This window comes from Hylobates moloch, unplaced genomic scaffold (genome assembly GCF_009828535.3).
Source record: "Hylobates moloch isolate HMO894 unplaced genomic scaffold, HMol_V3 SCAFFOLD_11, whole genome shotgun sequence".
Classification (NCBI taxonomy): Eukaryota; Metazoa; Chordata; class Mammalia; order Primates; family Hylobatidae; genus Hylobates; species Hylobates moloch.
The window spans coordinates 99,106,871-99,120,838 of NW_026652286.1; the positions used below are offsets into that span (position 1 = coordinate 99,106,871).

Consider the following 13,968-nt stretch of genomic DNA (forward strand, 5'->3'; position numbering starts at 1 on the left):
GCAGGTGCAGCGTGGAAGCCCAGGGCCAGGGAGTCTCATCGGGCGCCCCTCCTGTATCTTCAGTGGCTTCTGAATAGATGCCAGACCACAGCCAAACCAGACTTGCCCCCTGGACCTGGCTGGACCCACGTGATTCCGGGGAGCCTGGAGTCCTCGGCTCAGAAGGGACTCTGGAGGTCATCTGATCTTTCTTCTGACTCCAGTCAAGCGAATGGTTAAATTGGACAGGACAGATGGGTTTCATCCTATTTAAAAATATTCTTGGGGATAGGGACTCTGTGCTCTGCCTGGGTTTCTGACTCCAGTGCTGCTTAATTATGCACTCTGCAGGGAGCACCTCCTCACGTCCAACCTGAATCCCTGGCTGTCCCTGTGGCCCATTTCCTTCCATTCTGCCCGTGGGGGCCACACTGGCTCTTGTCTTCCCTGTTCTCCACTCCCCCAGGCCGGCTTGTTTCCTAGGCTGGGACCATTAGCATCCTTGGCCTTTGCAGATGCTGCAGCTTAATGGCCGAGATCAATGGCAGAGGTGACACCTGGGCTCCACCACCAAGCCTATTCTGGTGGAAAGAGACCAGGCTGAGTCAGGGCCATGGCAAGGTCCACGTGGCACCCAAAAGGAGGTGAGTCTGACCTTGAGTGCCTCCAAGGTCACTTAGTCTCCTAGCGTCTTGTGCAGTGACAGTGCCCAGGCAGAAAGGCGCCCAGAGGAGCAGCCCTGTGTGTTTATTAGATCAGTCAGGCACATCTAAGGAGCATCTGGTTTATGCCATGTGCTGTGCTACATGCTGAGAGCCATCAGTGACTAAATTGCAGTTCCTGCCTTCAAGAAGCTCTGTCACAAGGCAGAAACAAGTAAAACAAAAACAGTGATGCTTTGGCTGGGCATGGTGGTTCATGCCTGTAATCCCAGCACTTTGGGAGGCTGAGGCAGGTGGATCACGAGGTCAGGAGATTGAGACCATCCTGGCTAACACGGTGAAACCCTGTCTCTACTAAAAATACAAAAAAAAAAAAAAATTAGCTGGGCATGGTGGTGGGTGCCTGTAGTCCCAGCTACTTGGGAGGCCGAGGCAGGAGAATGGTGTGAACCCGGGAGGGAGAGCTTGCCGTGAGCTGAGATCACGCCACTGCACTCCCGCCTGGGCGACAGAGCAAGACTCTGTCTCAAAACAAACAAACAAACAAACCAAACAGCGGTGCTTTTATCCGTGTTGTGAGCAAGAGACACACAGGGGCGATGAGTGTGTGTGATCCCGGATGCTCACTGGACCAGGCCGGGGCCCAGACATCCCGACCTACCCAGGTGAACCAGTTTGATGGGCACAAGACTAGAATGGAGGTTCTGATCTTGCTGCTTCTCCTGGTTGTTCTGTTTTTTTTTTTGTTTTTCTTCCCCCTGAGCCTCTTCCCCATGTTCGGAGTGTGGGATAAACAGGCTATTCAAGCAGAAGGTGTGAGTCCTGCTTTCTCCAGTGGAAGAGGGCATGTGCATGCGCAGAGGAGAGGAAGGGTCCACATGGCCAGCAGGCAGGCGGGTGCAAATGGAAGGGAAGAAGGCTACTGGACATGCGATGTGGACCAGGCACACACTGCGGCCATGCTGAGGACCCTAAGTGACATCCCACGGGAGAGGCACGGGGGTGGGGGCCAGTGGCCAGGCCGGGCCCCCTCAGCAGTGACTCTCACCTGTACTGGGTGACAGCTGGATTGGCCTTTGCAGAGCAGTGGAAAGTGACGACGTTGTCCTCCAGCACTGGCTGTGGCTCCACTGAGAGGTTGACCAGTGGGGGGTCTGCAGGGATAGAAGAGTCACTTGTAGACCAGAGAAAGAACGGGGGCAGAGAGATCCTGGGTGACATGGAGGATAGAGCCAGAGACCCCACCACCCAGGGACCCTCAGAGCAGCCACCGCCCTGGTGGTCTCCAGGAGGTTGGGGGCCCATGGGAGATGCCTGCTTCAGACAGTCCTGTAGGTGGGAACAAGATCTCGCCTTGGGCTTGGGGCCTGGCGTGGGCATGAACCCCGAGCCAGGAAGCCTCAGGCTTGGGCCCAGGGGTTTCCCATCCTCCGACTTTCGGGCGGAACAAAATACTCCAGGAAGGACAGGTGGGAAGAGGGGTGCAGGGCAGAGAGGGGCACGTGGACACTCAGCCTCACTTCAGTTCAGACTGTCTTTGAAATGTCTGTTTATTATCTCTTTTCCGTAAAGGTTCTGAGGCATTTGTTAACTTGAAAGCGACATTTACACCCTTTCATCAGCCTAATCATCTCCACTCAGTCCTGGCTGGTGGCGCACGGCCTCAGCTCCCCAGGCTGGGGCTCGCTTTCTCATTTGACATGATAAGAAGCCAGGCTCTGAAGTGCTAAGTGGTGGGAGGGGGAGGAGACAGAAAGTCAGGGAGAGAAAGAGTCAGGGAGACAAGAACCAGAGACACAGAGACACACAGAGACACACAGAAGGGACCGGAGGCCGACAGCGAGACACGTACACAGAGGAGAGGCATGGAGACCACAGAGGAAGAGAGATTGTGTGTGTGTGTGTGTATGTGTGTATGCATGTGTGTGTGTATGTGTATGCATGTGTGTATCTGTGTATGCGTGTGTATCTGTGTATGCGTGTGTGTATCTGTGTCTATATGTGTGTATGTGTGTGTATGTCTGTATGCATGTATGTGTGTGTCTGTGTGTATATGTGTGTATGCGTGTGTGTATGTGTGCATGTGTGTATGTATGTGTGTATGTGTGTCTATGCGTGTGTACATGTGTATGTGTGTATGCATGTGTATATGTATGTGTATGCGTGTGTGTATGCGCGTGTGTGTGTATGTGTATGTGTGTATATGTGTGTATGCGTGTATGCGTATGTATGCGTGTGTGTCTGTGTGTATGTGTATATGTGTGTATGCCTGTGTGTATGCGTGTATGCGTATGTATGCGTGTGTGTCTGTGTGTATGTGTATATGTGTGTATGCCTGTGTGTATGTGTGTATGCGCATGTGTATGTGTGTATGCATGTGTGTATGCGTGTCTATGCATGTGTGTATGTGTGTATGAGTGTGTATATGTGTTTATACTTGTGTGTGTGTATGCATGTGTGTGTGTATGTGTGTGTATGTGTGTGTGGAGAGAGAGAGAGAGAGACAAAGATGAGGAAGTGACAGGGACAGGGAGAGACATGGGCAGACAGACAGAAAGACACACACATAGAAATTGAGAAGTGCAGAGAAAGGGTGAGAAAAAGAGACAGAAATCTAGGGAAGCAGAGGGCAGAGTGATGGAGAGATGGAGAGACTGACCTGTGTGCAGAGACTGTGAATCAAACAAGGATTTCAGACCAAAAGCAGAAAAGGCCACTGAGACCCAGTACACAGGGCTCAACAATGACAGGGTGTTAGCAACGAGGAAAAGAGATACGAAGGAGGAGCAGACGCTGCAGGATGGAAAGATGGAAACAATCCGAGGGGGCTGCAGGAGACAGACAGAGAGGTGGGAAGGGCTTCCATCAGCCTGGCCCTGCCAAGCTCAGGGGCAGCTGGCTCTGGATCCTCTCCAGAGGCTGGTGTCACCCCCGCTGCTGGGCTCCCGGTGGCCCCCAGGCCTCGGCACCCCCGAGGCATCCACACGCTGAGGGATGGGGGATAACGAGCCAGTTCCCATCCTTTTTCCCTGTCATGGCCCAGAGGTCTGGCTGAGTTGAGTGGGCAGCCAGGGACCTCGTCTCCATGGACAGGCTGGGCCCTGGTCTGCGTCTTCTGGGTCAGTCCCCACCAACAAGCAGAGCAAATTGCTGGAAAGTCACGAGGACTTCTAGGGGCCCAGCCCATTTCCAGAAAAAGAAGTAAAGAAGCTAGTTTCTCAGAGGCAATGAGGAAAAATGCTGGTCTCTCTTGGTCCCCATGGGGGCACCACAAAGGGAGCAAGGCCCCAGCTGGCCCAATTGGTCTGGGCTCTGGTTGGGACTATGCTGGGGTCCTGAGACCGTCAGAGAGTCATACACTCAGCCTCTCAGCTGCAGACCGAGCCGGCCTTACCCTGGAATTGGGATCACGTAACTGCTCAGCTGCCCTCTTCCTGCTGGTGCCCAAGAGGACCCTGCCTCCCCACCTAGTGCCAGGCACAGGAGCTGGCCCCAGGGGCTGTGCTGGTATCTGCAGGCACTGGGGAGAGAACTCTGTTTTCTGAGTAGCAGGTGGCTGACTGTGCCGGGGAGCCTGTTCTCCCACATTTTCCCTAGTTCCGGACGGGGGACCACAAATCCAGGAAACCTCTGCTCCTGGTGCAGCCGGCCTGCCTGCCTTTCGTGGGGAATTACAAGGGAAGTGCCCTCACTTGTGATCTCAATCCCAGTTGTAAGGCATAATTCAAGTGGTCACAAAGATGGGGTGACAAGGAATAGCCACGAGAACTCTCCTCCCACCCCCAGAACCCCGCGGCCTCTCCTCAAAGCTGTACCCTAGCTTCCAGGGCAAGGCTGAATCAGGAGACCCAGCCCTCTTTCCAAGCAGGGCTGGCTGGCTGATCCGAGCATCCGTGGGACCCTACCTAGAGAACACAGACACCCAGGGAGGAGCCTGCATCTTGCTGTGGGCTGGAGAAGCGGCCGTGGGGCAGAGGAGCTTGGGAATTGCCACCTGGATCCAAAGGCATTGCCGGCCCGTGCCCTCGCATTATGAAGGCCAACGCTGGGAGGTGAGTACCCACCCCAAGTCTGGTTTGAGGAGGTGAGTACCAGTCCCATAGACTCGAGGGACCCGCCACAGAACTTGGGGGCCTGTTCCAGGAGGCCCTTCCGTCACCTGGGGGTCCTTTCTAAAGTGACGAGGTCTGAGAGCCAGGCAGGTGGGGCACACACCTGCTGTAGGACCTTCCTGCTGCCCGATGCCTCATCACACCCCTGCCATGATCAGCTCGCTCGTGAGGCTGCTCTCCTGCCCTTTCCCTTCCTCTTAGCATCATCTTTGGTGATCACCTGCCCCGAAGAGATTCACAAGGGTTCCACACTCACTGGCCTTATCTGCACCTCCACCCCAAGACCAGAGGTGCCCAAGTTTCTCTCTCCACTTCTGCCGGTGTACAGAATATAAATTTTCAGGAGTCTGCCAAGCCCCAGAGGTATAAATAGTTTATGGCATTTCCAACTATTAAACATGATTTTAATCCCACTTGTGATGTCGGCAGCATAACCTGCAGGAGGGCATCTTTGATGTAGCTGGTGGAACTGAGATCACATTGAACAGATGTTACAGCTGAGAGTCTGTTAGTGTTTCCATCCACCCGTGTGTGCGTGTGTGCGTGTGTGTGTGTGTTTTCAGGGGAAGTACTACATGGAGGAGAGGGTGGGAAAAGAGAGAATCTTCATGACTCAGTGATTTCGTAGCACATTCATTTGAAACTTGGCAGCTGGACACAGAGTCCAGATGTGGTGAGGCTTTGGGGGTGTTAAGCTTTCTCTCCCATTACTCAATCTGAGGGCTTTGTCTTCCGTTGGGTAACATATGAAGACCAAGAGAAACAAACAACAAATGTGCTTTTGCTGAGTTTGGATGCTTCTTGGTTGACTGAGAAAATGAGCAGGTTCACAAAGGCAGCTCTGATGCAGCCCCTGGTGTCCTTAGTAAACAGTTGGATGCTGACTGAATGAACAAACGAATAAATGGAGGAGAAGCCGGAGCAAGAGGAGGGGGAAGGAGGGAGGGAGCGGGTGGAGAATGTGTGCTTTGCTTGGCAAGCACATATAAGCACCTTCAGGCTAGGGGTGGTGAGCGCGGGGACAAATGGATGAAGATCCCTTGCCTGTTAGGGCTGTGGGGACACCTGATGAGGGGCACCACTCACTTGTGGCTCTGCACCCTGACAGCAGCTGATAGGTGTGGGACACTCACAATGTGTCAGACACTGCGCTAGGGGCTTGACAGGAAGGATTTCATTTAATCCTCACTGCAACCTTAGGAGGTAAGCATGATTACTTCCATGTACAGAGGAGGAAACCGGGGCACAAGGAGGTTAACTAACAGGGTCAGTGCCACTCAGTAAGTGGCAGAGAGTTCAAAGCAGGAAGAATGCTGTGGCCTTCACCACTACCCATTACTGCCTTGGACGAGGCTGGTTTGGGCAACTCGGCTGCTGGGCCCCAAGTGTCACTCTGACCTCATTCCGACGCCTCCTAAGGTGGCTGGGATGTCCTTGGAAAGGAAGCCAGAAAGAACCCGGAGGCCTGGCAATACCTAGTGTCCTCCGGATGCAGACTGTCACCTGCACCCTGATGAACGATATTCTGTGGGCATGAGTGCAGAAGGCCAGGTGGGCTGTGGTTAGGAGGGCGAGTTTCCCGTTGCCTGGATAGGTTCTCCTGGGGTAATGCCTGGAGCAGGAGACTGCTTCTTCCCACCTCTCCCTGCCAGGACCTACGCTGCTGTTGCAGGGGGCCAGCTAGATTGTCGCTTTTGTCCAGGAGTCTGTAACATTTTGTACAGGCCTCCTGATCAGGTTGGGGACAGGCTGGGGAAGAAGGGAGGTGGTGGTGAATCGAATGGCAGCCTGGAAGTAGGAAGCTTGGATGCTCTGTGTCTCCTACCCTCTCCCCTTCCTGATTTGGATTGCATCTGGACACAGAGCTCTGATCCGTGGCCAGTCCTAGGGCAAGAAGGGGCCTTGGATGTCATTTGGCCAAATCAGACAAGGAACCAGAGTCCCCTAGGGTGATGTGACAGACGTAGGCCCAGCCCACCCGTGGATGGTGGAGCCGTCCTGGACGCTGGACTGCCTGGCCTCGCAGCATCTCACCTTTTCCAGCAGTGGGGCTTACTGCTCCATGCGGTAGCTCACCACACAGGAGGAGGCGGTGCTCAGACCCAGGACCCAGGCCAGGGCCAGGGCCAGTGAGGGGGAAGAGCCGAGGGTCAGAGATTAAGGAGGCCTTGCCTCACTTTCAGGGCCAGCCCTCCTTGCATTTTGTGCCCCGGGGCCTCCTTCCATCACCCTAGCTCTAGGCTTGGCCAGAGCTCCACGGCCCTGGCTCCTTGTGAATGAGGACTGCGAGAAGGCTGCTTGGTACAGAGATGTGTCGGGGGTTGTGGGGCGGACGGAGATACTTGTTAATAGCTGGTGGCAAGACAGTGAAGATAAAGTGCCCCCCCGCCTCAAGAACTCAGCCTTTGTGTGTGGGTGTCTTGAGCCTACCTGAGGTTTTCAACCATCTCTTCTGCCCTCTGGAATCTAAATGGTGCCTGTCAGGATTCTAGACACTGGCTGGGAGCTTCTGCTCTCTAGCTGCCAAGATGAGCTCTCAGAACCCTAAGACCTGGACCCCATCTCTGGACTCCAGGTCCCTGAAGAGACCCAGAGCCCAGAATCCAGGAGGCTTAGAGAAATCAGGGCTGTTAGGAAGTGTTTTTAATGCACTTGCTTTAAAATGAATAAAAGGCTAAGGAGGACACGAATGCCAGCCTGCAGCTCCAGCCTTGAAATTCAGAGCCCAGGACAGAAGCAGCCACCAGCTTGCAGTGGCGTTACGCTTGGCAGCAGGGAGGGGATCTCAGAGGAGAGAAGTCCACTTTTGAGTCCCGACCCTTTAAACTGAAAGAATCCAGTCCTGAGAGGAAGGCCCTGGAACACCTTGCTGAGCCTTCTTGGCTCTGGGGCTGACAGGCACCTTAGGGAGACTTTTAGGAGACCTTCAGGGGTCTCTGTTAGGTGGTTTTGGGATGCGACGCTGGTGGAGCCCCAAAGCATCATAATTGTCAATATTAATCCTAACACGGTCCACCGAGGGCTGGCTGTGCAGGAGTGTGGAGAGGATGTTACCAGGGTGGGCTCTGGAAAGCTATGCTGCCTGCATTTGAAATCTAAGTGGCCTTTTGGTGCCTCAGTTTCCCATGGTAGGGACCACAGTCGTACCTTCTCCAAACAGTTGTTGTAAAGATTAAATAAGGCCAGGCGAGGTGGCTCACATCTGTAATCCCAGCACTTTAGGAGGCCAAGGCGGGCGGATCACTTGAGGTCAGGAGTTTGAGACCAGCTTGGCCAATATGGTGAAACCCCATGTCTACTAAAGATACACAAATTAGCTGGGTGTAGTGATGGATGCCTGTAATCCCAGCTACTCAGGAGGCTGAGGCAGGAGAATCGCTTGAACCTGGGCAGCAGAGGTTGCAGTGAGCCGAGATTGCGTCACTACACTCCAGCCTGGGCAACAGAGTGAGACTGTCTCAAAAGAATAAAAAAAAGATTAAATGAGATAATACATGTAGATTTCCTTCTTCTTATCCCCTTGATCGACCCTTCCATGAGAGTGGCTGGTGCACCCTCTCCAGAGCACAGCGCTGCTTGCCGATTCTGGCGCCTGGGGATCCTTCAAATACCAGCATCTCCACTCAGACCTCCCCTCCAACAGAGGGGCCACCGGCTAGGCCAGCAGAGGCAGCAGCTGACCGTATTTATTGGTATGAAAGTCCCACCTTGTACAGGTGTTGAAATGTGGCCTGAAGATGTCCTTTGCGAAAGACCCTCATCTGTGAGGTTGCATCTCATGACAGCAAGGAAGACAAGATGGTCCTTCCTGTCGGTATCTACAAGCTGGCCGATCTACAGAGCTGCCTCACCCATTTCCTGCCATCAGATGGGCCAGGCTATGGGCAGAGTTGCTGGGTGTTTCACCCTGGGCCTGGCAGGGCTGGGTTGGGGGAGGGGGTGGGTACTCACGCTGGATGTCAATGGTGACCGACGTCTCCTTTCCTCCGGGGATGGCTTTGTTGGTGGCACGACACACGATGCTCTGGCCATTCTCCACATCACCAGGGGAGATGAAGAGCGTGCTGACGATGCTCTCCCGCTTGCCGTCCCGAAGCAGGGTCTTGGGAGAAGGGGAGAGGGGAGAGAAAGCTCCATGTCGCTTGGCTGGGGTGGCCAGCCTGGGTTGGGGGTGAACGAGCACCAGCTTAGACAGAAGGGGGAGCTGCGGATGGAGGGGTTCAGCTTAGGAGACCTGGGCTGCCAATGTCTACGCAGAGCTCAGGGGTTACCCTTGGCTCCCTGGCCTGGCTAAGTGCTGGGCTGTGGAAGGAAAAAGGAACTAGACAGTTTTCCATCATGTGAAAATTAGCCTGGATTCACATGCTAAAAGCACAAAAGAAACCAGGATAGGCTTCATGGAAACCAGGCTTCACGGAGGTCCCATGTTGAAATGAACTCACATCTTTTTGCCTCTGGTGCTTGAGTGACAGTCTCAGGCTCTGTAGGAAGCAAGAAGATGGTTTGCAACCAGCAGGGACTGTGGCCCCTGAGCGGGGACAGTCTGCAGAGGGGGCACAGTTTGGGGAATGGGAGTCAGAGTGGGTGGGGACACGGGCGGAATCAATGCACATCAACCTTTTGATTATTTGCCTGTATAAATTCAACTTTCCAAAGCGTTTCACTCCCTGATCTCATTAGAGCCTCAATCAAACCATAGTTGGGAGAGATACCATCATCTCCCATCGGATAGGGGAGGAAACAGGTGGGATAGACAGAGGCTATGGCGCTTGACCAAACTCACACTTCAAGTTGGTCCTGAAATAAGTACTAGGCTCCTACAGGAGGTTGAATGGTGTCGTCTTCAAATTCTTGTCTACCAGGAACCTCAGAATATGACCTTATTCGGGAATAGGGTCTTTGCAGTTTAGTTAAGCAATTAGTAATTAGTTGAGGCTCTTGAGATGAGGTCATACTGGATTCAGAGTGAGCCTTAAACCCAATGACTGGTATCCTTGGAAGAAAAGAAGACAGTCTGCTGGGTGTGGAGGCTCATGCCCGTAATCCCAGCACTTTGGGAGGCCGAGGTGGGAGGATTGCTTGAGCCTAGGACTTGGAGAACAGCCTGGGCAACATAGGAAGATCCTGTCTTTACCAAAAAAAAAAAAAAAAAATTAGCCAGGCGTGGTGGCTTGTGCCTGTAGTCCCAGCTACTTGGGAGGCTAAGGTGAGTGGCAGGTTGAGGCTGCAGTGAGCCGAGGTTGTGCCACTGTACTCCAGCCAGGACCACAGAGTGAGGCCCTGCCTCAGAAGAAGAAGAAAAAGAAAAAGGAGAAGGAGAAAGAGAAAGAGAAAAAGAGGAGGAGGAGAAGAGGAGGAGGAGGAGGAGGAGAAGACAGAGAGACACAGAGAAGGCCAGTGAAGCCGGAGGGATGCTGCCACAAGCCAAAGAATGCCAGGAGCCGCCAGGAGCTGGAAGAGGCAAGGAAGGATTTTCCCCTGGAGCCTTTGGAGGGGCACAGCCCTGCTGACACCTTGATTCCAGACTCGTTGTCTTCTACAACTGTGAGATAATTGATTTCTGTGGTGTTAAGCACTGAATTGTGGTGCTTTGTAATGGCAGCCCTAGGAAGCAAACCCATCCTAACTGCTGGTCTCCCATCTTCCCAGGTCATTGCTTTTCTCTACTGGGCCACAATGTCATTCCGAAGCTGGTTCCCCATTGTGGCTGCTGCCTCCTTCCCTCTCCTGTTCCTCTTTGCAGCTACTTCCCCATCACTTTGGGGCCCACTAAGTCAGCTGCACCCCGGTGAGGGTGTGCTGAGTGTGTGTGGGGGTGCACTTCCAGGTTGGGATTGGAGTCTTGTCAGTATGCAAAGGCTTCTGCTACTAGGAGGTACTAGGAAGGGACCTCACTATGGGTGCAGTCCTGTTTCCCCCTGACTGGAGCCAGGGAGTAGATGAACAGACCACTCCTCCCTCAAAACCTCCCATAAAGTGACAATGGCAATGTTTCTAATTCTTATGAGGCCCCAGAAGACAGCAGCATTATCTTTGATTAGCCAAAGAGAAACCTGAGTTCCAAGTGAGCCAGGAACTTGCTGGGTGGAGCTAGGATTTGCACTTAAGAATGGGTGAACTCTGAGTCACAGCCTCTGCCGCAGCCCTGGGGGTGCTGGACGGTGGGTACCGTGCTCTTGGCAGGACAGATGGGAACAGTTAGGGCCACAGGGAGAAACCTGTAGGCTCCTGGAACCCACATTCTGGGTCCTTAATTCAGTGAGGTTTTTCTCAACTTGGGGCAAACCTCATGGCCTCAGGAGAACAGGGCCAGAGCCTCTAAATAGAACAGCACATCTTGCTGGCGGCAAAGCCAGACCATGACATTCTAGAGAGCCACGCCGTGCAGCTGCAGGCCTGGGACTCAGGGTACCAGCCACGGCCCTGGGCAGAGGGGCTGGAGGAGAGTGACGTGGCCAGATGCAGCAAGCTGGGGGCAGGACCACTGGCCCCGGGGCCAGCAAAATCGGGCAGAGGAGTGAAGTTGAACCCCAAGCCAAAGCCCGGGCGGGGAGGGAGCAGCAGCTGGCACCGCTTCACCACCCTGCCTTGGGCTCTTCAGCAGATCTCACCGAGTCTATAAATAGCCAAGTGATAATAAGAACAATTTCCTGGATGAAACTAAGACTTCGGGAAGGGTGCGCAGGGCGGGGAGGTGGTGAGGAGCGGGCGGTTTTGTTCTTCTCTTCTCCTTTACTTTTCCGTTGTGCTAACAAGGGACATTTACATAAGCTTGACTCTGCCAGGAGCCCTTCCAGTGGATGGGCTCTGGGCGGTGGGTGCCAGCGGTAGGGGAGGGAGGGGCCCAGCTCTAATTAGGCCCTCTGACTGCTCCCGCTCCTCCCTGCACCCAGCGTGCTCCTCCGCCTCGGAATGATGATTAATGACATATTTACTGGGTCCGGGCATGTGCTTTTCTGGGAAATAAAAATTCTGGTTCAAGTTGTTTGTTCCACCTAATTAGAGAAAAAAGGGAGATGTGTTCATTAAACAAAAGGAGGGTGAGGGGAAGGTGCATCCCCAGCGCCACCACCCTCTCTGTCCCTGTGGAAGGTCCCAGCACCTCCTGGGCCCCCAGCTCTCAGGGGACCCCAGACCCCGTGCGGCAGGTATCCCGGGGAGGAAGGCTGGGTCTGCGAGCTCTCCTACAGGATGACTGAGGGGAGGAAGGTGGGACAGAGCCGGGGGGCCAAGGGGGAAGGCTGGAGGGAGCCCTGAACGTGCAGGGCAGGGCGGGATGCGGAGGGGTTCGGGGGGATCTGCACCCTCCGGTTTCTCTTCCCCCATTCCTTTCTGATCTCACCTCTCTTGTTTCTTTCGCTTCATTCCTTTTCAGAAATGAATCTCCCCTAATTGTCACTTTGCTCATATGCAAATGGGGCCTCTGGACTTTGCAGCCTTGAAGGTACTGTCCAGGCGAACATTCTATCATCTGCAGGTTCTAGTCGCAGCTCCGCTCCGCCCCTCCCTTCCCTGCTTCCCTTCACCGAGCTTGGCTCTGGGGACACACCATGGGCACTGAACCTCCCACCTCCTGCTTCAGAAAGCTTCACGCGTTGCAGGTGAGCTCCGGGAGGAAGTGCGTTATGCATGGTGGGCCACTTGCTTCGGGGACCACCGTCTCCAAGGCCTCCCTCCAGTGGTAAGCACCAATGTGCTGCCAGCCCCCGGGTCGCCCAGGTTGCTCATGTGAGTGCCATGGTGGCTCCCGAGGGTCCCCAAAGACCCAGCCCCTGTGTGCGCAGATATGGGCCAAGGGCAGGCGTATAGATGGCGTGTGTGCAGCATGTGTCCAGGAACGAGCATGCCAGGGCATACACCCCCATGAGTAGGTGCGCGTACCTGTTTTCGTCTATGGGTGTTCATGGGCCTCTGTCCACTGACTGCTGTGACTGTTTGGGGCCCCAGGTTCTCTCTGGATGCTGCCTGCTCAGGTGCTGCCTCAGGGCTGTGCACCCACCCCCATTGCCCCTCCCTAAGGGCAGGGATTTGGCACTCACCTCTCTAGTTTCCCAGCACTGGCCTGCGAGGCTGGTCTTCCCAGGCGTGGTGTACACAGTGTACCCCACCCCGTGGTTTTCCTGCTTGGGTGGCAGTGGCTGGCCACTCTGCTCTTTCCAAAGCCCCCAGGGCTTCCGCTGGGCAGTGGAGAGCCAGGCTGAGCTCTCAGAGATGGGTGGGCTGGAGGGCAGGCAGGGGGTGGGGGCCCAAGCACTGGTGCTAAATATGGGATGCTCATTGATATGCAATCTGGAAAGGCCAAGAGCAGGCCTGATTGCCTGGCAACAAGGCGGCCTCGCTTCTCCCCCAACTCACCTTCCCTACCTGCTGGGTCCTTTTTTTTTTTTTTTTTAAAAAAATCATGGCTCTGCTTCCCCTTTTGATAGCTGCTTGGGGCTCCACGTGGGCTGGTTGCCACCTGGATTGAATAAGGATGTGTGGGCCAGGTGGAGGATGCACAGTGCTGTTTGCCCCAGTCTCTGCATCCAGCCTTGAGGCCAGAGGCCAGAGGGGTGCCCTTCACGGAGAAGGCCAGGATGAGCCTTGGCCACACCCAGTAGAGACTCTAGGCCCCTAAGCTGGGCAGATAGGTGCAGGGTGATGGGTGAGTGACCAGGGAGGGGGTGCCCAGTGCAGGGTGAGGGCCCTGCGCATGTGGGCACTTATCCCTTTCCTGAGTGCGGTCTCCAGAGCTCCTCTTAGCAAATGTGGTAAAAGGCGAGGCCAGTGGTCCTGGTGGTAGGGGTAGAGGGCAAGGGGTTCCAAGTAGACACAGACACGACTGTGCGTGCTAAGACCTTGCAACCCTCCTGCCTGGCAGGAAGCTGCTCTTAGGAAGGGTTCTTTCTGGGCTCAGCCTGTCCTCTCGCCCCTCCTCTTCCATAACCCATCCTTCCTCCCCTGCTGTGTGGACTTGGGGCGGGGGGGCTTTCCAGAAGAAAGAATGTGGTCTCCACTCTGGCGCCGGGCCCTCAGAAGTACGAGGAACAGGGGAGGAACCCACTGTCCCCAGACGGCCCAGGGTTGAGTCTCCAGGAAGAAGCTTGGAGGGGCCTTTCCCTGCTCCGTGCCTCTGCAGCCAACACCCCCTGGGAGCCTGCAGTGGGCACTGCCCAAGGCCCCATCCAGCAGTGTGGCTCGCCCCGCACCCTGGAGGCTGTGACAGTGGCCTGTTA

General features: G+C 54.8%; 1 protein-coding gene across 7 annotated transcripts in view; it reads right to left on the reverse strand.

Annotated features, from left to right (window-relative positions):
• The window catches only part of KIRREL3 (kirre like nephrin family adhesion molecule 3), a 581,063-nt gene that overhangs the window by 30,949 nt on the left and 536,146 nt on the right, over positions 1-13,968 (reverse strand). For all 7 annotated transcript variants that reach the window (XM_032167866.2, XM_032167865.2, XM_058446270.1 and 4 more), the window contains 2 exons: positions 8,705-8,855; positions 1,690-1,795 (listed from right to left, as the gene is read on the reverse strand). In XM_032167866.2, the coding sequence (XP_032023757.1) occupies positions 1,690-1,795; positions 8,705-8,855 (257 nt within the window). The remainder of the gene's footprint in view (positions 1-1,689; positions 1,796-8,704; positions 8,856-13,968) is intronic.